Here is a 25,000-nt window from a genome sequence, read left to right on the forward strand (position 1 = left end):
GGTTTCTCAAATTCCTTTTAAAAAACAGTCAAACTTATTATGACAGATATCTTTAATGAGGGACAGTAAATTTTTCTCTATTTGGTTCCATATATGGGACACTTTCCAACATGAATATGGACAGATAATAACCTGCAAGATGATCCTGAAAACCTAACCTTTTTGATGTGCTCCATGGTAAGATGGACAGTTGGAATGATGATGAGGCATTGATTGAATTAGTTCCCATTTCTTTTCTGGACAAACTTTGTTTGCCGTTATCCGCTGCCAAGGTTGTCATACTAACGCAATTGACCAATTCATTTGTCAGATGAGAATGGAGTAATTTTATACAATCAACAAGGTGGACAGTTATTTACCAATGATGGTTTTCTGAGTTGGTTATTTTTATTTGGGTTGTCTGCCTTAATCGCATCAAGATTGTCCCACATGACGAGACTGGCCAGTCGATTTGTTTGATGGTAGTGGAGCAATTTCACACACCGAGTGTGACTGAGGATATAACACCTTACAATGGTTAATGAGATTTGACAGCTTAATTGTATTCCTGTAGAAAACAAAACAAAACACTTAAGCATTTATATCTCGCAATTTCCAATCTGGAGCAAAAGGAGAACAAAAGAAAAATAGAGTAAAATAAAAATCAGTGATGTTTTTCCGACATGTGGATCAGAGGATAAATCAATGTCACTGTGTCTTGTATCATAATTTGACACCTGTGTTCAAGTGCATGGATTCTGTCGATGCTTCCAGTTTTATGTCAGCTTAGACAGTGACACAAGACGAGAGGTGGCCCTGGATAAGATAATGTTCAACAGGATATAGGAAAGGGATGGTGCTAATACGAGGGCTCTTTCATAATTAACCGAAAAATGCCTGTAAAATCCGCGTTCTTCATGCTATCAACAAAATTCTTGCACGTGTTCATACCTTGACTCGTCCTTCATTTCTCTACGTAACAGCCAAGTCTGTCGACACACTTCTGCCAACGCCGCACCATGGAATAGATACCCTCTCGGAAGAAATTTCCGTCAAGGTTTTGTAGCCATTTCCGCACATGGTCAACAAGCTCTTCATCGACATCCAAGCGCTTTCCTGCCAGCTCACGTTTCAGTGGCCCAAAGAGGTGATAATCAGATGGTGCGAGGTCTGGACTGTGTGGTGGGTGTGGCAAAATCTCCCACCCATATTTCTCTAGCCAACCTTGCGTCACTCGTGCTGTGTGGGTGTAGCGTTGTCGTGTTGCAAAATGACCCCGTTGGTCAACTGCCCTGGGCGCTTTCTGCGAATGGCCTCCCTAAGCTTGTCAAGAGTTTGGCAGTACCTTGCAGCATTGATTGTTTCTCCAGGTTGTAAGGTTTCGAACAGAATAACACCACGACTGTCCCAGAAAACAGTTCCCATTATTTTCTTTGCTGACCGCATGACTTTGAATTTCTTCGCGACAGGTGAGGATGGATGTTTCCATGTGATCGAATCTTGCTTTGTTTCTGGGGTGCAATGGTGCAACCAAGTCTCATCACCGGTGACTATGCTGTCAATAAAAGTCACATCGTACCCTAGAAAGTCTCCGCCGGCGTTGGCAGTATGCCCGTGAACCCTGCGTGAGCTCTTGCTTCTTCTCCAAAGTTCCCTGCAGATGTCCAATCTTTGTTCTTTATGATTGTCTGTCAATTTCTTAGGAACCCATCTTGCGCTGACTTTTCTGTAGCCAAGTTCATCAAATACAATTCTATGGGCAGAAGTTTCCGAAATTTCAAGACTGCTTGCGATTTCATGAAGTTTCAACCTCCTGTCTTGACGAATAAGCTCATCAACTCGCTTCACATTGTCTTCTGACGTCGCAGTTATCGAACTCCCTCTCCCTTCCTGTCTGTCAAGTCGGAATGGCCGGCTTCAAACAAATTACACCAGTGATAGACTTGTGTACGGCTTATAACATGCTCACCATATACACTCTGAAGTTCTTTATGAATTTCGGTAGGATTCAGACTTTTGGCGTTCAAAAAACGTATGACAGCTCTGATTTCCTCCTTTGACCAAGTTTCAAGGTGGGCCACCATCTTTAAAATCGTCTAGAAATTCATTGTGCAAAATGATGCACTTCATAATTTCTGGGAATATCCGTAAGGAAATAAGGAATATCATGTCGTTTACAGAATTAAAAAATCTCCACTGGTTGCTGAGCAATGGGCATTTTTCGGTTATTTCTGAAAGAGCCCTCGTAGGTCCATATTATGTTTTAGGGACTTTACGTTTGAGTTTTGCTTTTTTCATAAAGTGTTGAATTATTTATTTATTCTTTCTTTCTTTATTTTTGAAAATAGTATCTTAAAGCACAAATTTATATAATATTCGGGTAGAGTGCGCTCTCTCTCTCTCTCTCTCTCTCTCTCTCTCTCTCTCTCTCTCTCTCTCTCTCTCTCTCTCTCTCTCTCTCTCTCTCTCGCTCTCTCTCTCTCTCACACACACATACACCCACCCACACACGCCGCCTTTCCGCTTGCATTTTATCATAGGATCAATCTGATTAAAATAAAAAGATAAGTTGCAATAATGAAATGTAATCAACTTAGGAAACTAAGAGATTTTCAAAGGCTGATTTTAGACTCAAATTAAAAAAAATTCCTACTTGGAGTGACAGTGTTTTCCATTTAATTTGAATTGTTTTGTAGAAGGGATAACTACAACTTATACATTACTCATTAAAATTTAAGTGATATCTTATGCTTAAATTTGATATAATGTGCCATTTTGAATTAGGTTTGAGTTTGGCAAATGAACTGATAAATTTTCCTCCTTTTTGACAAAGTTCTATTATCACTGAAACATGTTGGATAGCTGATTTGCTGTTACTATGCCCTATTGGGACATGTTGTGCAGCCACAATGCAATCTCAATCTAGGATTATTTTATAATAAATAGTTCAAACACACTGCCATTTTTTATCATGACAGTTGGGCGTGTTAAGGTGTCTCATTTTATCTCTTTGAAAAATTTGTTGCTGTGGTAAAATAATGGGAATCAAAAAATCAATCGGACATCTAATGGGTTTTGTCAGATCACCACACATATATTAATATAGGATTTAGTTCGCTGGTCACTTATAATGTAGTTTCAATGACGAAAGGTTTAGTTTTATGGTAGTTTACAATTTAGGTTGTTAATAACCTTAACTTCCATCGATTAAAAATTTTTAACTTAATAAATGGAAAGTTAGTTATTGTGACATGTTCACAAAATGCATATGTTCCAGTTTAAAAGTTAAGAGATAGAAATGAATTTAAGTTTTATTTTCTTATTTATTTTTTATTTCATGCATAGGTGCTGCTCAGCGTAGACATGCTCATCGCCATCACCATCATGGGGGAAGGACATTTTATACCTACACACGAGAGTCTAACCAATCTGATGTGAGTCAATTTTCTTTATCTTGTGATTTGAATGCAAGAAACCATTCATTTAATAAACTGTGTCTCATTTCTTAACTTCTTATATTCTCATACATCTACTCGTAGATCTACTTGAAGATTGTTTTAAAAAAAAAATTCTTTGACTGATCGATTTGTGATTTGAAGCCCTTAAAACACTATTTATTTTATGCTGTGCTCTTTTATATTACTTCACCACTATGGAAATCATTTTTAATATCTGTCCAGCTAAGTTGAGAACAAGTAAAATGATATTTGCACATGTCCATCTAAGATGGAGAGTGTTAACATTGGCTTTTATAAAGACTAGAAATTCAACCCTTCTGTTTTAAAACCATCTCTTCCCCTCATTGCTTCAAATATCAATATGTAAAAATATGAATAAATGAAAGAATGAGTGAGATCAATACATGCAAATCGCTTTAGGACTACATATGCAACAAGACAGTGATGCCAAAACTCTGGTTTCTACGGAAAAAACTCTTGTCTGGAGCAAAAATTTCCGGGTTACGTGCAACTTCTGCCAAATTTCAGTGAGGTCAATTTGTACCAAGGATACCCCCCCTTCCAACCACTACATCATCATCACTGCCACTACTACTACAACCACCACCACTACATATCATCACTATCACTACTACTACAACCACCAACACCACATCATTATCACTACCACTTCACCAACACCACATCATCACTACCACTACTACAACCACCACCACTACATCATCATCACTAGCACTACTACCACAACCATCACTACCACCACTATTACAACCACCACCACCACATCATCGTCACTACCATAACTACTGCAACCACCACCACATCATCACTACCTCTACTGCTACAACCACCAACACTACATCAGTAACACTACCATTTTTACTACAACCAGCATCACCACCACATCATCATCACCATCACTACCACTACTACTACAAGCACCATCAACACCTCATCATCACTACCACTACTATTACTACAACCACCACCACCACCACCACCACCACATCATCATCATTACCACTGCTACTACAATCACCACCACCACATCATGATCACAGCCACTTCTACGACAAGCACCACCACATCATCATCATGATGACCACAACTACTACAACCACCACCACCATATCATCATCATTACCACTACTACTACAACCACTACCACCACATCTTCAGCACTACCACGACTACTACAACCATCACCACCACATATTCATCACTACCACTACTACTACAACCACCACCACCACCACCACATCATCATCACTACCACTGCTACTTCAACTACCACCACCACCACCACCACGACCATATCATCATCATTACCACTACTACTACATCAAACACCACCATCACATCATCTTCATCACTACCACTACTACTACAACCACCATCACCACGACCACATCACCATTACTGCCACTACTACTACTACAACCACTACTACATTAACATCACTACTACAACTACAACCACCACCACCACATTATCATCACTACCACTACTACTACAACAACCACTATCACATCATCATCATCACTACCACTACTACTCCAACCACCAACACCACATCATCCTCACTACCATTTGGTTTTGGAGCTTTCCTTCATGTGTCATAAGGAAACTTTGGGATTGTATTTGGCATTGTGTTAATATAATCAGTTATCTATTTAGAACTATACAATATGTAAACACAATGCCAAATACCATCCCAATTCCCTTTTCTTGTGTGCGGAAATTCCTCTTTCAGCAATGAAATTCCTACGAGTGGTGTCTGAAATTCCTGTGAGCCAAATTTAAAGTCAGCGTCTCTGAACAAGATTATAAAAGAAATAAAGTCCAAAGAAGGGCAGCAAGATTAGCTATGGTCTGCAAGACAAGATTGAAAGAATGTGTCACAAAAGCTTTCATTCAACTCCAGTGGAAACCTCCAACTACAAATAACTTCGCACAACTTGTACAAATGCTCAAAATTAAATACACACACAACACTCACTCTTCCTTCATATTTTATTTACGACACTGCAGAACAGATTCTCTAAGAGAAAGCATGACAACAACAATCTCACCTGACAGATGTACATAAATACAGCTTTTATCCCTATTCAATTAATAACTGGAATTGTTTACTTACCCCGGTCAACAACTTGCCACCAAAATCATATGTGGGCGTCCTTGAGATAATCAGTCTCATGGTGAAAAGCTTTGAACAGTGATATTGACAATTTTAGTCAAGAGGTCAGTTTTTATGGAAAATGAGTTCTCATCAAAAATCATTAAATCAATCATTTTTCTACATATTGATGAAATATTTTAATTGAATTCTACTCCTTAATATTTTATTTTAATTTTTTTTATGAAGGTAATTATTATACTTAATATCAACTCTTGTCAACTTTGGAAGCGATTTTCTCAAAATTAGGGTTTCACACCCTAGCCCATGCATATGACCATAACTTCATGAAAAATCACCCGATTTGCTTCAAATAAAGATTAAATTGCTCAGGAGACACTGGGCTTTCAAAGAATGCAAAAAAAAAAAGAAAAAAGAAAAGCAAAAACAAAAATTTTCACCATGCGACTGATTATGTCAGGGATGCACCTATTTAAAAAAAAGCAATTTCAAGTGGATTAAAATACTTTTGTAATTATTCTTCAGTTTTGTGTCGAACATTTGTATAATGAGCAAGCATAAGTTGGACATATAGGTTTATGCTTCATAGGATATAGTGGTTAACTTATGAGCTCCCAATTGCTTAATGATTTTTAAGTGCTGAATGTTTTCTGAGATATCTCATCTTAATTTTTTTTTTAAGTCTTAAGGTTTTATAGAATATTTAAAAACATGGTGCCAACAATTTCTAATGGAAAAATCGTGTGAATCAGTTTGGGATATTTTGGATTAAGGAGTTTAAAAGATGTTGAAAAAAATTCTGACCTCAACAATATCACTATCACTCAACTGTAAAGAGAATTTTTGAAAAACTCGTCTAGTGCCACAAAATGTGCATGGAATAGGCATGTGAAATTGGGGGATGGATTGGAATTAATGTCAGGAAAGCACTTCGCCCATTTAACATTACACTCCAAGCCCTCTCCAGGATTTCCCTAGGCAAGGGACAGAGAGACTGGCTACAAAACACATCCAGCTAAATATGCAAAAGCCTAGCATTACTTGAAAACAGATGGAATGGACATTTCCAGACAGGACAAGGATATGGAGATTTTTAGTTGGCAGTCAATAACACAAAAGATTGCTTCAGGTTTACTGGTTCTAAACTACCCAGATTTAGCAGTTCTACTTTGTGGAAGGTCTTGAATATTGGTTCTGAGAAAGTGTTATGAATTTTTTTATTGATGATATAAGCAATTTTTGTCATTTTTCACTTATGGTTATGATTCCAAACTTTTGATTGTAGGTTTTAATTAGAGTTATTGAAATGTTGGTACCTATAATTCAATGATATGGCCTATCAATTATCATAATTAACAATCTTTGTCTTTCCAGAGTGGCCTGACTTTATTTTTCCAGTTAGCTCCCATCATCCTCCTTGTGGTTTTATCCATGCTCAGCAGTTTCTTTGTCAGTGATCCAGTCTTCAGCCTACACAGGAATATGTAAGTCAGCTGCTATAAACAGGATTAAGACTATCACATTTATGCTCATTACTAACAATTCAGGTTGCCAACTGATAGGGTTAACATTTATGCAAGGGCAAAAGACTTCGAAGCAAAATACTTCTTCATTGTGAGAAAAATATCCATGAGTAGATTTTATTCAGATGTGTCTAAGACGGTTCGAAGTAATCAATTCTAAAAAAAAAATAGGCTGTGGATCAACATTGTTGCTTAGTGCCAATGTTGAATTTATATGACCGAGCACAAAATTACTGGCAAACCTAAAAATTATAATACTATTTTTTACAGACTTTTATACGAGTAACTTGCAAACCTTTTTAAATTTCAACCGAATTCTATCACCCAAAATAATAATAAGAATATCTGCTTGGTCATAATACTCGGTCCTAAATTGACTGTTGGCTTTCATTGTGCATGCGAGTATAATTGATTTTACACAATTCTAGCAAATCCGAAACAAAAATTGATGTAATTTTAAACCTCTCTTGATACTCTTAAGTAATAATGATTCTATCTATTCTTTTTAAAAAAAATAGGGTTGGCTGTCAACATTGTTCCGTAAAGCCAATGTTAATTTTTTATCATTGCGCACAGAATTACTGTTTGGTTCGTAATAGCCTTTATTTCTCCGCAAATATTGTAGGTTCTCCACTAGTACACAATAATGAATATAACTGTTTCATAAATGAACAAAATACCAAACTGTTATATTCATTTTTTAAAATTACTTTTTACAGTCCACATCTTCTAGCAGCTTAGTATCACTAATACGGTTCTGAATGTTTAACAAATAGACATATAATAGCTCCACTGTTATTTACATGTCACCACCTTTTCTATCCAGTTATCAATCCACGGAATGTTTTAGCTTCACTTTATAAGAATATTATTTACTGGTGATTACTGTATTTTTTTTTTTTTTTTTTTTTTTTTGAAAACAGATCACCTTAAAATTTGATGTTTTCTTGATCAGAATGTAATATTTTCTTTATTGTTATTGATTACCATAGATCTAATTTTCTTTATTGGTATTTGGTATTTTCTTTATTGCTATTTAGGGTTACCACTAGCCCAATGACTGTGAAGAAATGTGTTAAATGCTTATATTGTGTTCCTCCTTTTCCATCAATACAATGTTTTAGTTTATTGTTTTTTAAAAAGTATTTGCTTTATTGCATTGTTCCAATTCAGTCAAATATTTTGAATTTGTTGTGATACTTTTTAATTCTTTCCACAGGAAATACAATGTGGAAAGGAAGACAGCAAACTTGAACGTAAAATATTATGTAAAGGAAGACTTTAGAACAGAATTTAAATCAGATTTGCGGAGAGTAGAAAGAGCTGTGGAGGAGGAGTACATAGGGCAATTACGAAGTAATTGTTTTAGAGAACGGAGTAATAGTAAGTCTGACCTAAATGTTGTCTGGTGTATTAATTTATTTCAGTCAATTGCAGTCATTTTATGTTATTGAAAAAGCCAGCAGAAGCTTGTTTTATTGTCTATTATTTTTTTCCTACCTCTAGGCCTGTTTTAGTAACTATGCTTATTTTGAGTCTTCAACTTAGAAATACTGTTTCACTGAAAAAAAAAAAGTGTCTGGTTTGGAGAAAAAAATCCTGGGTCTTTTGGTTTCAAGGTTAGCCTCCACCACTTCAAGTAACATCACAAACACCACAGCATCATTTTCTCTGTCACAACTTCCATCTCCTTAATCATCATCATCATCATCACTATCACCACTATTGCAATCGCCACAACCAAATCATCATCATCACTGCCACTACTACTATAACCACCACCACAACATCATCATCACTATCAATACTACTACAACCACCACCACCACGGTATCATCAACACCACCATACCTACGAAAACTACAACCATCATATCAACGGTATTTCCACTGCCACAACCATCGCCACCACATCATCACAACCATAACCACTACAACCACCACACCACACCATCATCATCACGACCACTACTACTACAACTACCACCACCACATCATCACTACCAAAACTGTAACAACAACCACTACCACATCATCACCACCACTACCACAACAACCAGCACCGCATCATCACTACCACTGCTACTACAGCACCACCACCACATCATCATCACTACCACTGATACGACAACCACCACCACCACATCATTATCATTACCATCACTACTACAACCACAACCACATCATCGTCATTACTACCACTACTGCTACAACCACCACCAAATCATCATCATCACTGCCACTGCCACTACTACAACACCACCATTATTTTTTTGGAGCTTTACTTTATTTGATAAAAGGGACTTTGGGATGGAATTTGCCATTATGTTTGCATATCGTATATTTCTAAATATGTAGATAAGATTTTGAATGTAGAAATTCCTGTTTCGCCATTGAAATTCCTGTGAGCCAAATTTTGATTTGGCATCTCTGCTTAGAACGTTTCCCCATATTTTTTTCTTGCTATTTTATGATGTATTTTATTTGAATGAAAATTTCACTATTAAAGACATAATTATTTGTGATGTTGGTAATGAGTCTTGTTACATAATTTATCATGGTTTTGACCTTAGTAAGAAATACGGTATTGTAATACATATTAAATTTAAGTGAGAAGATTATAGATTTCAAATTCCACCAAAATTGCGGATGGTTTGTGGTAAAAAAAACTCAAGTAAAATGTTTCAGTTCTCATTTGTACTTATTTCATTATAATGTATTCTTAACTTAAAAATTATTTTTGTCTTTCTTGTTTACAGAGGAGAATATGATGTGGAGGGCAAAAAATTATGGAGATCGGGCTCTATACGAACGTGCAATGAATATGGCAACTCCATCATGTGATAATTTACAGAAAGTCTATTCATGATTGTGATGTATGTAAAGGTGTGTGTGTGTGTGTGTGTGTGTGTGTGTGTGTGTGTGTGTGTGAGAGAGAGAGAGATTTAGAGGGAGAGAATGGATGCATGTAGGAATTTGTGAATGACTGTAGGTGTGTTTTCATAATCATGGACGAATTCATTCATTTGCATATGCGGGATTCATTGTGATTGAATGATAGATGTGATATGAAGCAAAAGAATCGTTTCTGTCCGACTTGTAGTGTGCATGAATGATGATTGACAGTTTAGCACAGGTTTGTGGAATTGCTGTTTTTTTTATAAAATGTTTTGTAATTATGATTATTTATTGAATATTCTCTGTACAGATCCGTGATGAAATATATTGTTTACCACTTGTTGGCATAATCTCTACACATGTAAAAAAAAAATAGAAATGAAAATGAATTTGTCACTTTATTTTAAGCAATGTACTATGGCCTTCAAGATTATTCCAAGAAAAAAAATCCCCACCCCCAGATTTTACGTAGGTGTTTTGAAATTCTATATTTTTTCTTTTTTAGAAAATGGTTTTAATAGCCTCCCCCCCTCTCTCTCCCCCCCCCCCCCCCCCCTCTCCCCCTCTCTCTCTCTCCTCTCTCTCTCCCAATTGTTCCTTCTCTTTTAGTAAAAGCTTCACACTCCTCATTTGTTATATTTACATCTTATCAAAGTAAACCATTGAAGGTTCAAAGCAGATTATAAATTGCTTTTGAATTGATAGATAGGTATAAGCTTGACAGTACGATGAACACTCATCTCTATATTAATATTATGAAAAAAAAAAATCCACAGGAAATAAAATTAAATGGGATTGAATTCTCAGTGTCTCAAAATTGAGGGCAACCTTTTCCCATGTCGGGCAAATAGGGAGGGAAACCATTGTTCTCATCTATTTCCTCTAATCTCTTGTCCCTTTCAATTCCTGGATTCTGTTCTTGTTATGGATTGAGACTAGTTAATTATGTTTTGGTCCTAATTTGAGATCATGAATATTTTGATTAGGAGATATTATATCAAACAGTTTTATGTTATTGTTAGATGTCAATGTGTATATTTTAATAACTCGAGTACATCTCTATGCCTGTTTATAGGTAGGGCTTAGTGATCTTAAACCATCCACCAAGATGGATTGCTATTAGATTTACCTTATACTTTTTTTTAACTTGATCCTAATTTCTCTTGAACAATTTGAGCACTTTCAAGTGTAGATAAACCTTAGAACTAAAGTCCTATGGATGTCCTATTATCATATTCTCTCTAGGGGTGTTCTGACTTCCCATGATGGGCAGAGAGGTCACTTGCTGTGACTTTGAATTGAGATTGCACATTTTTTTCTCTTGTCCTAGCAGGGATCCTTAGCTGAGAGGGCGACAGTCAACCGTATATTACCCTTTTTTTAGACGATTTTTTCCTTGTAAATTGTTTCCTGTACTTTGTAAGCATTTGAGTATGTCCATTGTGAGATCAATTGTGCCTGGATGGGACCTTTAGGTAATGTGAAGATAGGCACATTGATGGATTGTTCGTGGAATCTTCTATTTCCAATTTGAACTAATTCCCCTTGTCTTGCTTTTTCTTTAGTGTTTTTGCTTCAGCTCTACTGTACATCTTTTCCTCTGTCATCTTCCTTTTTTTTACTGTCGCTGAAATGACCTAATAGTGACACATGTGCTGTAAAACCCATGAAAATAAACGAACATCTCGCTCTTCTTTGGCACTGGTATGATCTAATTCGTGTGAAGTGCCATCCTGCTTCTTAAAAAATATACATATGAATGGAATTCTTTTCAGTCTGGAAATCTGTATCATGAGACGATTTTCTTTTACACAGCAGACATAACAATTTTCAGTTCATTTTTCTGTTTGTCAAAAATGAATGGATGAGATTGTCAAGTGGATAAAGTATAACACTTCCACCTGGGAGACTTGGATTTAAGCCCTACAGTTGGGAATACCTTTTTTAAAAAATTGTTATTCCTTGAGCACAAAATTTGAGCCATATAGCTCACTTTACAGTGCTGCACTTTGGCGGATGCATGCCTGGGGTATTTTGGGTATTTTATTTTTCTGAGATAGGCAGACCCAAAAGAAAAATATATCTTGAGGATGAACAAAAAAAACCAAAACGATAACACTACGCATTAGATCAGAGGTATTTAGAAAACAAAATGAGAGATTATTATAATAGCCAGTCAATCTCCTTATGATTTTAACTTTTGCAAGAAAAGATATCCATATACACTTGTTATATCTAAACAGAAATGCTTGAATTTTAATTTTGGGTAAAATAGTTAATTTTGGTCCATATTTTTAACCACCCTTACCTCCTCTCATTTGTTTATTTTATCAACTTTTTGAGAAACTGGTGCCAAATCAAAGAATAGAATTTCTAAGTGTTGTTGTTGTTGTTATTATTATCATCAGCATCATCATCGCTATTATTATTATTATTATTATTATTATTATTATTATTATTATTATTATTATTATTATTATTATTATTATTCCGACTTATTGGTGCATATATCAATATTTTTGTTTGTTTTCCATTTTACTCTATTGTATGCTTTATACCCCATTTTATGCTCTACCCGACCCTGTCTCACTTTGTCCAATTGAACTGTGTCAAGTGATGACTAGTCTAGCCTTACATCCTTAGATGCTCTGATTACAAGTCCTTCTCTAAGTGTTTTGATCATTATCTTTTTTACAATGGGTAAAAAAAAAAAAGAAAAAAGAAGATAGGCTAAAGTTCTGGAAAAATAAGTCTAAGAACAAATTAGCAGAGTGACAGCCCAAGCACACAGGAGATAGTAAACTTGATTTTGGACCAGGTGAACAACGTAATTTTCCTGACCTCCCATGGTGGACAGGGAGGCCACTTGCTGTGTCTTCTATCTCTCATATCCATTCTCATGTTACCCCTCTGTCTTTATTTTGTATTAACAGTGCTCGTTTTTTTCACCCTGAAAGTATCTTTTTTGAAAGATGATTTTTTCCCCTTGTAAATCATCTCTCTGTTTTTTACGATGAGGGTTATTAGTTTTGAATAGATTGTACTTTGAAACCATTAGAAACCATTGATGCACTGTTATTTTTTGTTTGTTTTGATAATATAATGATCAGTAAGAATTTGAGTGTAGTCCTATTGGGATCCTGAGCTTGTGTCTGTGTGAGACTTTTAGGTGATCTCAAACTAAGTATATTATGGTGTGCTCTTGGAATCTTCATTTGTTCTCTATTTGAACCATTCCTTTTGTTTTGGTTTTTCTCATGTGCTTTTGATTGTAGATCTTGAATTTTTAACCTTCCCATTTTCTTCCTATTTACTGGCACTGAAATTACCTAAATGTGTGCAAGTGTCGTAAAACTTAAAAACAAAAAGAAAAAAAACAACAAGAAAACAAATAACCTATTAGTGTCGGAAGCGCCATATAACCCCTATAAAAACAATCGTAACAAAATAACACAATTTTATTGTCATATGAACATTTATTTTAGAAGAATTTACTCACTAATTGAACCACATTTCTTACTTGGGGATAGTTAGAATTGGACATACAGTGTCACCCCCCACTCCCTTCCCCCTTTTCCTCATCCCATTTGCAAAGACATATTTTTCATGCAATTTAGTTTACCAGCACCGATGATTAAAACTGTGTCATTGTGCCTATGGTGTAAGTTCAGGACTGGGACCTTGACCTCCCATTGTGGTCTTAGGTGGTGCTCTGACAATATCATCAACCCTATACCTACCTATTTCTCATTCCATGGTGTTTTGGGGGCTTTTAGGTCTTTGCCTTGGACTGAGCCAATTATTTTTTTACCATTATCCTGATTTGGATCATACTAATAAATAGAGGTGCCAAAGGCCGAAACATCGTTTGTTTTGTGTTGTTCATTCATGAGTCAGATTTACTCCCTTTATCTTTATCTCCTTGGATCATATGCTTATTAGGGACAAATAAATTGGTTTCTTTTTTGGAAGATGGCAATATTTCTTTTTACTCGGAAATCTCATCTTGTGTTTCATTGATTTTGGGTTATTGGTACCTTGTTGAGTGTGCTTCTTTAGGTTTGAATTATAATTGCTTTTGTCTTGGTGGAAATTTTGATTGTCTCAAAATAGACACATCGCTAGATTACTATTGGATCCATCTCTGTTTCTCGTTGACAATAGTCCCTTATTCTAACCTTTAATTTGGCATTTATGAGCTCTAGATCTATTCTATTCTGATCCTCCCATCATCTTTCCTTTTATCGACGCCAAAATTATATAAGTTTTGCAAGCATGGTAAAATTCCTCAAAAACAATGATATGAAAAATCTGTGATTATGTTTTTTGGAAATAGCACAACTGTAGGGTGACCCTGAAAGCATATATTTTACAATTTTTATTTACAGTATTTGTTTATCAATTAATTCTTTCTCAAAAACGCAACAAGTATATGTAAACTGATGTGTTTCAAATCAACATAAGGCATATGAACAATGTATGCATTCTTTATATTTATTTGATTATTGATTCTTCCTTATAAATTTATGGGTGGGGTTCCTGACCTCCCATAGTGGGCAGGGAGTGCATACTGTGTCTTCTATCCCCTTATATCTGTTTTCCAACATGCTTTCTGTCTTTGGGAATGAGATTACTTGGTTTTATCCTGGCCCTGGCCGGAGTCCTAGGTGGGAGGGAAACAGTCAAATGCATAGTTATTGTTTTGGGAGATGATATTTTTTTCCTTGTAAATCATCTCTCTGTTATGTATTATTATATTTGTTATTTTGAATGTATAATGTAAGCATTTGAGTGTATTTCTCTTTGTTGGATTTTGTGCTTGTGTCTGGATGAGACTTATAGGTGATCTCAAACTAAGTACATTGGTGGTATGCTCTTGGAATCTACATCTGATCCCTATTTGTTCCCAGTTCCCCTATGTCTTACTTTTTCTTGGGTGCTTTAATTGTAATTCTATAACTTTTTACTATCCCATTTTCTTCCTTTTTACTGGCGCTGATATAACCTAAGTGTGTTGCAAGCGCCGTAAAACCCTTAAAAACAAATTTCTTTTAAATTTCATAATTTAAAAAAAAAAAATTCTGAAGGAATTCTGCTCTTGATTTTCTTTTTAAATTAACGGTATGACATGATCCATGCAAAGAGATTCTCTTACTATTATAATAGAGTGTTTGTAAACATATAGATAGATTTAACCCTGTAGGGGAATATCCTGACACTTTGTGTAAGACTTTAAGGGGTTTCAGACAAGACACACAGCTCTGTTGACATAACTCAAACTTTGCTGTTTAATATAACTGCAGTTTCATACGCTGAGGCAACATTATACAGTCTGTAACTGACTGTACTGAGATAAAATAGTTTTGCTTGGATGTTATTTTTGTTCAAGTACTTTTTTTTCTTTCCGAAAATGAAACCGGATAATAGTGACCATCTCTCGTGTGGTGCATTGTGAGACAAAAATATCATGGTCTTGCAATCTAGATGGACTGAGTACTTTTGTACTCAAAAGGCAGTTGAAAATCCTGGGTTGGGGATCACAGCATGCCATCTGGGTGGGGTTCCTGACCTCCCATAGCGGGCAGGGAGGTACATACTATGTCTTCTATCCCCCTATGTCTGTTTTCCAACATGATTTCTGTCTTTGTCTTGGAAAAAGATTACTTGGTTTTGTCCTGGCCCTGGCCGGATACCTTGGCTGGGGGGGAAACAGTCAAATGTATAGTTAGTTTTGGGAGATGAATTTTTTTCCTTGTAAATCATCTCTCTGTTATGTACTCTATTATGTTTTATTTATGTATTATATATGATTTGTAAACATTTGAGTGTATTCCTCTAAGTGGGGACCTGTGCTTGTGTCTGGATGAGACTTTTAGGTGATCTCAAACTAAGTACACTGATAGTGTGCTCTTGGAATCTACATCTGTTCCCTTTTGAACCAATTCCCCTTTGTTTGCCTTATTCTTGGATGCTTTAATTGTAATTCTAGAACTTTTTCTATCCCATTTTTTCCCTTTTTACTGGCGCTGATATGACCTTAATGTGTTGCAAGCGCCGTAAAACCCTCAAAAACAAACAAAACAAACAGCATGCCATTGGAGTTCGGCCACTCCTTTGCTTTTTTTTTTATGAGAGGTGATTTTTTTTTACCCTTGTCAATCATCTCTTGGTTATATGTCAGTATGTGATTTATATTATGTATGAATCAGATCTTGTCTTGTCAGTGGTAAGTATTATATTATATGAATTCTATATTGTTAGCATTGGTACAAATTTATTTTCATTTTCAGCTAAGATCCAGGTGAAGCCATGATTTTTGTCTCAGACTAGATGTATATTGCAAGTGCCGTTTAAACCTCTAAAAGCAAAACAAAAAGACAATGAATGCACAAGGAAAACTTGCTCTTTGATCTAATTCTGACTTGTGTTGAACTTTTTATCTTATAGTTTTTAAAAAGTTCTTGTTGGCGATATCTATGTCTTGAGTATTCTCTCTCTACCATCTCCCTTGACTGGCATTGAAATAACCCAAAAAATTCACAATTGATGCACACGTAATTAAATCACAATTCACGTGGATAGCACAGAAAATTTCCCCCTCTTTAAGCAGTAAATAAAATGCAATGTAAATAGCCAATCTGTTTGTATCATGTTGTTTTATTTGTGGTAGGTGGACACCATCCTAATTCTCACACCGGGAAATTAATTGCATTTTACCTGTTTATTTATATATCAATGTATTAATGTGTTTTTGAATGAAAATTAGAAATGGCAGTAAAATGTTCCAGTCAAAGTCAAAGTAATCAAAGGATCATTTCTTTGTACCGTTCTATGTTTTGTGGGGTTTTATTATTTTTTTTGTGTGTGTTTTTTAATTGCAATATCTCACTTGCTTAAGTCTAATAAGATCAACATAATGTGCTATTTACCAAACCCCACAATTGGTACATGGATTCACAGATCAATTTTATTTCTTAAATCTTTTGACTATGGTTTTGTATTCTCTTCCTTTTCTTGGCATTTATATTAAATTGACATACTGGGTGGGGATCCTGACCTCCCATAGTGGGCAGGGAGGTACATGCTGTGTCTTCTATCGCCCCATACCCGTTTTCCAATTGTTTCCTGTCATTGTCTTGGAATGAGATTACTAACTTTTGTCCTGATCCTTGCCGGAGTTCCTTGGCTGGGAGGGAAGCAGTCGAATGCATAGTAATAGTTTTGGGAGATGATATTTTTTTCCTTGTAAATCATCTCTCTGTTATGCATTCTATTATGTTTAGTTTACATATTATATGTATATGATTGGTAGACATTTGAGTGTGTTCCTCTTAGTTGGGACCTGTGTTTGTGTCTGGATGAGACTTTTAGGTGATCTCAAACTAAGTACTTTGACGGTGTGCTCTTGGGATCTACATCTGTTCCCTATTTGAACCAATTCCCCTTTGTCTTACCTTTTCATTTGTGCTTTAATTGTAATTCTAGACCTTTTTACTATCCCATTTTCTTTTTACTGGCGCTGATATGACCTAAATGTGTTGCAAGCGCCGTAAAACCCTTAAAAACACAAAAACACAAACACTAATTGACATAAATGCCAGTAAGCTCCTAAAGACAGCAAACAAAACCGCATAGATTCTTTAAAAATCCTTTGGCTGCTTCGTAGTGATATTTCTTATTGATTTCATTTGACCCAAGGCAATAATGATTTTGGCTCCTTTTTTAGAAGTAAGTATGACATGCGTTTTTGAGAGTAATTGGCCATCTTTGTGACATTCCACTGGGGGTTGGTCTTGGGCGCATTGTCCTAATATTGTTTAAAACTGAACAATAAAAAAAATTCATAATTTTGAAATTTACAGCAGTGTGTGATTGGTATGTAACAATGCCAATCGTATATCTCTTGAGATGACCATGCGTTTGGACGACGCTTATTACTCCTATTAATGGCCTAAAAATCAAGGAAACTGGGACAAACGTGTAACTTTTATTCAGATAGAAACAGCTATGCTCAGGTTGACTCTGAAAGAGATTTTAGTTGAAGAATAGGGCCGTTGAATTTCCTTGTGTGAAATAGCATGTCTTCTAACCCCATTCTGTCTTTTCAGTCAGCTTTGTTCTGGAATAATGTCATTTGATTTTACTTGGGACAGGCCTTTTGTCTTTTGCTGAGAGGGAGATAGTTTGATGTATATTTATTTTTCGTCCTAACCTATCTCTCTGATTTTTAGCTTTTGAGTGTAGTCTTGCTGACGAGAAGCAGTGCTTATGTCTGGCTGGAACTTTTTAGGTGGTTTCAAACTTTAGTTTCATTGATTGCTCTTAGAATCTAATTCTGTTTACTTTGAACTAGCCCAATTTTTCTTACACTGTCTTGGCTATTTTTTCTATGACTTATGACTACCTTATCACTTTTTTTTAATGGGGCTGAAATGATTTAATTTTAAAAGTACCACAAGCACCATTACATCACTAACTTAAACAACAGTATTCTTGATAGTAGTTCCTGTAAAGTGTATTGTGGCGGGTTGAAATGTTGAAATATGGGTTAGTTGTTACAAGAGGCAGCAAGGCACAGTGGTGTGGTCATTGTTTGGAACCAAGAAGGTACGGTACCGTATTTGGTAACTCCACCACCGATTGTTGCCTTGCTCAAATCACTCCTTCCTAGCGCACTAACGCCTGGATTATTTCAGATTTCCCTTTGAAAAGAACGGAAATAAAAATTTGCCCTTTAAAATAAATGAACATTTTATATTTCTGGATAAACTAAATCATACTTTTCCCATAAATTTAGAAATCACGGATGGCAGATTAAGGCATTCAATAGGGAAGAAAAGTCGTGACTTATAATGAATAACTAAATAGGTTACACATTGAATCATAAGGTGGCATAACAAGTTTTGTAACGCGATGTATAGGCAGATTCTAAGGATTACGGGACGTATAAGTGAGAGGATGGATGGTCTTTATTGACGACCGGCTTAGATTTAGAATAGAAAATAATATGTTATCACTCTGAAACCAGAAAATCACTTGCACAAGGTATGAATTCAACCCTCCTGAAGAGTGATTTTACATTTCCAATGAGATTGCAGCCAGTTTTTGACATCACACATGTGTTCCCTATTGTGGTATGGGTAGTCTGTTTTTGTCATAACTTCATAAAAATGGAAGTCAAGAGATTGTGCTCACCTTAAAAAACACCTTTCCATAAATGTTTTATATTTATTATATAATATTGTTTCTAAATTATGTCTCTAAATAATATGTACATACTTGGTATAATGTTGTTGATAAACATGAGTAAGTTTCTTTTCGATGAAGAGTGTGGGTCTTGAGTTGATGTTCAATCTTAGATTTGAAAGCATATTTACCCGAATCTGCCCCTGTTTACCTTTTGGTCAAAAACATTTGTCTTGTAAATATAGGATTCATGGGTGTTGCAAGTATATGAAAATGCCCCCGTCCCTCCCCTTTCACACGAAAAGTAACCAGCAAACTAACAAAAAAAAAAAGAAAAAAGAGGCTGGGTGGGGTTCCTGACCTCCCATAGTGGGCAGGGGGGTACATACTGTGTCTTCTATCCCCTTATATCTGTTTTCCAACATGCTTTCTTTCTTTGTCTTTGTCTTCTGGGTGGGGTTCCTGACCTCCCATAGTGGGCCGGGGGGTACATACTCTGTCTTCTATCCCCTTATATCTGTTTTCCAACATGCTTTCTGTCTTTGTCTTGGAATGAGATTACTTGTTTTTTTCCTGGCCCTGGTGGGAGTCCTAGCTGGGAGGGAAACAGTCAAATGCATAATTATTGTTTTGGGAGATGGTATCTTTTTCCTTGTAAATCATCTCTCTGTTATGTATTACGTATTATATTTGTTATTTTGAATGTATAATGTAAGCATTTGAGTGTATTCCTCTTTGTTGGATTTTGTGCTCGTGTCCGGATGAGACATAGGTGATCTCAGACTAAGTACATTGATGGTATACTCTTGGAATCTACATCTGATCCCTATTTGTTCCCAGTTCCACGACGTCTTACTTTTTCTTGGGTGCTTTAATTGTAATTCTAGAACTTTTTGCTATCCCATTTTCTTCCTTTTTACTAGCACTGATATATTCTAAATGCGTAAAACCCCTAAAAACAAACATAAAAAAGAGGGTGGGAGGCACCTTAAAGAATAAATATTTTAGAGGGTTTTTTTTTTGTGTTTTTTTTTTTTTTTTTTAATAAATTTTTTAGGTTTCTACGTTTTCAGATAGATCGTAGAATCTTGAAATGTTAATCTTTCTTTTTTTCCTTTTCATTTGTCGGATAAATCTGCCATTTTGAAAATGTCAATGTATATAACTTGCACACACAGTAGAATTATACCTATTATGAAAAGGAAGAAATCAAGAATAGAGAGAATCTGTTGAGCCTGTCTTATATAAAGTGTATTGAATGTATCTTCTTTTTTTTTTTCCTTTTTTTTTGCCGTGTTACCTTTCACTTTCACTGTATGTGTTGTTTTAGGGTTTTTTTCCTGTTAGAATTTAATTTTGAGTTCGTCCTATTTCATGTGATCCTAGAAAACACATCCTTTTTAACTATCAACGTCATTCATGTGGTTTGAAACCAGATAATAAATTGACAAAATTGAATCTTTCCATTTCAGACTTAATTGAATATGTATTTGCATAATCGAGGAGGTTGGACGGTGGGTGACTGGGTGGGGTTCCTGACCTCCCATAGTGGGTAGGGGGGGGGGGGGGTACATACTGTGTCTTCTATCCCCTTATTACTATTTTCCAACATGCTTTCTGTCTTTGTCTTGGAATGAGATTACTTGGTTTTGTCCTGGCCCTGGTGGGAGTCCTAGCTGGGAGGGCAACAGTCATATGCATAGTTATTGTATTTGGAGATGGTATTTTTTTCCTTTTAAATCATCTCGCTGTTATGTATTACGTATTATATTTGTTATTTTGAATGTATAATTTAAGCATTTGAGTGTATTCCTCTTTGTTGGATTTTGTGCTTGTGTCCGGATACGTCGACGTTGCCTAAGTCGATTTTTACCCAAGTCGATTTTTTTTCTTGGTCCCTCCCCCTTCTTCCTATATAACATTAGTAATTAAAAAAAACTCCACATAAGTCGATGTCGCTTAAGTCGATGTTCTTATCACTCATGACTACAATCAAATCACAAATAAACAAGTATTTCCATTGGTTAAAAAAGCTACCACTAAGAATTTTCCAGTGGTTAAGAATATCCGCGAACGATTGGCTCACATCGATGTGATGTAGGTGCTTTGCCTGACGTCCGTGTTCAATGTACATAAGCAGTATTGAATAACTTTAATTTCTCCGTCTCAAATTTTACATTGTCGCAACTTCAAGTTCATGATTTTTTAAAATACTAATCCCAAGCCATCCTATGTAATGGCCCTCTTAATTAGTATCAATTTTATCAAGAATTCCAGTCAAGTCTACAACTACAATGGCAAACCTATCGCGGAAAAGGAACATTCGATGCATTTGGAAAGTCTGGCATGCAACAGAAAATCATCGCATAGGAAATTGGCATACCAGCTATTTCTGTCTCGACGATTTACAAGAAGTACGACCTTGACCTAGAGGTTCCTACCTTTCCGCTTTTCGCGGAATAATTTCACTTAATTGGTATACATTCCACATTCAAGGCAAAAATTCCGCTTTCCACCTTTCCAATCGAGGAAAATTTTTTTTTAAATCTCTAGTGAAAAAAAAGTGAGCTATGGCTCATTTCGTCAGCATCTCCTATGGTCAATCAACCCACATTTTGTGTGTCTGATTAGTCCCTTCAAATTGTGTTCTGATGATGTCGGATAATATTATATGTTTGGGAGGGGGATTGACCGAGTATTATTATTATTATTGTGACTCCAATTTGTGAGGTCAATGACCTTGGTAATATTATATGTTGGCTTCAATCGGTAATAATATTATTGAGTACGGTCAGCTTCTTTCCCTATTTAATTTTAGCCCTGTGTACGTGTGTTGTGTGTGTGTGTGTGTGTGTGTGTGTGTACCGGCGCGCGTTTGTTTGATTAGGTGATTGGTGGGGGGGGGGGGGGGGGGGGGGGGGGGGGGGAGGAGGAGGTCCTGACAAGGTTAAATCCATCCATTCAATGATTTGCTCTCAGACGGCCAGGACCTGTGTGTTCTCTATTATTATTTGACCCCATTCTTAGTCTTTACAAAACCTGTACATTTTTACACATTTTATATTAATATTTTATCATTTGAGTACTTTTGGATTGTCTATTACATTTTCTGTTGCAAAGCATGTCATAGTCAATAACAGTAAGTTGATTCCGCTTTTTTAAAATCTCAAATTCCGATTTTTATGTATTCTGATTCCTCTATGGGGCTATTAAGGAATAGGAGCCTCTGATGACCACTACAGAGACCGCGCGATATGAAGGGACATACTTATTCTAGACTGTTTTGCTTTGTTCACATGTGTTTTTGCTCATTTGGTTACACTCCGGTTAAGTTGATTTTCGGATAAGTCGATTTTTTTCTCGATTCCCCTGGGCATCGTCTTATCCGGAGTCCACTGTACATTGGCAGTGCGCTCTTGGAATCTAAATCTGATCCATATTTGTTCCCAGTTCCCCTGTCTTACTTTTTCTTGGGTTCTTTAATTGTAATTCTATAACTTTCTACTATCCCATTTTCTTCCTTTTTACTGGCGCGGATATAACCTAAAGGTGTTGCAAGCACCGTAAAACCCTTTAAAAAAAAAAACAAAAAACTAACAAAAAACGGTGAGTGAAATTCTCCTTGAACACCCTCGTCCAGTGGATTCTTCATCGGTCCACAGCCTTGCTACGTCTTCTCTCCCTCGAAATCTTTTGTCCTTTTCGTGTGGCTTTGCATACTCTTCGTTAGTAGTAGTAGCGTATGGCTACACCTCCAGATATAGTTTGTCCATACTCTTCGTTAACATAGCCTAACCGTTAGCTTTAGTAAACGTAGCCTGACATTGACCAAGAAATTACGTCAGGAGACAAGTCTTTTGGCCACAAAAGAAAACAAATCGTGAGATGTATTCAATAGTTCAACCAATGGGACCACTTGTTTCCTTGAGCACAACTAACAACTCACTAAGCGCTGCGCAAACCCAAAAAGATTACGTCAAAATATATGTCATAGTGAGAAGACGCAATTTATTAATCTTTTTATCTCTCAGTGCATTCTCATCAACAAGGACCATTCAATTTTTTTTTACCTGACCGGGAAGGACTTGTGATGTAGTCTTGAACTTTGCACTCGCTTTTAATTAAAAAAACAAAAACAAAACAAGAATGCAGATAAAACATGGTAAGTTCAGATTGTTGGATAAACCGGTGCCGCAAATGTAATATTATATTATGGATGAAATGCGGCCCCCGGTAATTGACGGTGCTCTTCAATAAGCTCGCCTAAAAAAAAATAATTGAGCTTTTATATAGCGCATCGACGAAACGTGCACAAAGTGCTTTACAACAACTACATTTAACATGTAGGACGTGACATGACGCCTTTTAGGCAATATTACAATTTTTTCGGACAGAGACAACGCTGTTAATTACCAGGTACTATTTTTACACCTGAGTACGGTTAGAGAATGTTAGTAAGGAGTCTTATCCAAGGACTCAACTATGCGCCGAGCGAGGCTCGAACCCAGGACCTTCCGATCCGAAAGCGAGTGTCATACCACAAGACCACATAGCCGCACTAGTGTCAGTCATCATCGTAAGCAATGTTGAATAAATTAAAAATTGAGCTATATATAGCGCAATATCCACTAGATGTGCTCAAAGCGCTTTACAAGGGGTCCCTGGTCAACAGCAACATTTAACATGTAGGACGGGACATGACGCCTGTTAGGCGATATTACAATTTTTCGGACAAAGGCAACGCTGTTAACGGCCAGGTACTCATCTTACACCTGAGAACGGTGAGAGAATGTGAGTGAGCGCGAGGCTCGAACCCAGGACCTTCCGATCCGAAAGCGAGTGTCAAACTACTAGACCACACACTCCCCCCCCCCCCCCAAACACATTTAAAATGTGAGAAAGACAAGCAGATAGACAGACACAAACACACACATACATGCATTCATTCATACATACATGCATACATACATACATACATACATACATACATATACGAATACACGAGTGAAAGAGAGAGAGAGAGAGGCGGAGCTAATGTGTTAGAATGTACCTACAGTATAATCACATTTTAAAGAAAATAATACTTTTTGTATTGTTAGAATGAACTGTCTCTAAATTATTGTTCAATCTTTTTGTTCATAAAATATCCATTGCCTTCATCAATCCACACTCCATACAGGATACAAATTCACTACTATATTGTATACGATGAATATCAAACACTGTTACTGTTACTAAATAATTCATTTCGATACAAGGTAATCGAATTGCCGACGATAAAAAGTCAACGTTTTCCAATAAAAGCCTTCAAAAGCCACTTGTCCCCAGTCCCAGTCTTCACCTCATACGATAAATAATCGAAGTTAATGGCATCGTTAGGCAATAAATGTGTTAGAGAAAATAGTACAATGGCACCTCTAAATCACCCCAATGCTATGATGACATTGTCTCCTGGGGGCGAGTCAGTATATTTGAAATCGAATATATTCGAGGGGTTTCAATAAGATCCCCCCCCCCCCCCCCCCCTTCTCCAATAGTAACATTATAATATACAGTGACTATTCGCCAATCTACCCGGAAGTAATTTTTTGTTATATTTCTTTACGATGAAACGTGATACTAAAATAGAAGCTCAAAGCTTTGTGCTTGTGATTTGTGGGTCCCGAGTTTGAATACAGCTATGGGTGACTTAAAGTTGATTCCTTGGAAAATGCTCTTTATTCATATCTTCTCACCATACTCAGATGTAAAATGATAATTAACCAGTAACAGCGTTTACTCTGTCAAAAATATGTAATAATAATATTTCCTTCAGCCTTT

The 25,000-nt window shown here is 36.2% G+C and overlaps 2 protein-coding genes across 2 annotated transcripts in view; one reads left to right on the plus strand and one right to left on the minus strand.

Moving 5' to 3' along the window:
* Positions 1–12,072, plus strand: part of LOC144973206 (dnaJ homolog subfamily B member 12-like) — a 19,739-nt gene extending 7,667 nt beyond the window's left edge. Inside the window, exons 6-9 of the mRNA XM_078915365.1 lie at positions 3,325–3,413; positions 6,949–7,058; positions 8,317–8,480; positions 9,856–12,072. Coding sequence (XP_078771491.1) covers positions 3,325–3,413; positions 6,949–7,058; positions 8,317–8,480; positions 9,856–9,965 — 473 coding nt within the window. The 3' untranslated portion in view covers positions 9,966–12,072. The remainder of the gene's footprint in view (positions 1–3,324; positions 3,414–6,948; positions 7,059–8,316; positions 8,481–9,855) is intronic.
* LOC144973219 (uncharacterized) overlaps positions 1–25,000 on the minus strand; it is a 498,849-nt gene that overhangs the window by 123,519 nt on the left and 350,330 nt on the right. The window lies entirely within an intron of this gene.

Source organism: Berghia stephanieae, chromosome 5, assembly GCF_034508935.2.
Source record: "Berghia stephanieae isolate SIO BIC M18660-M18661 chromosome 5, UCSD_Bste_1.3, whole genome shotgun sequence".
NCBI classification, from domain to species: Eukaryota; Metazoa; Mollusca; class Gastropoda; order Nudibranchia; family Aeolidiidae; genus Berghia; species Berghia stephanieae.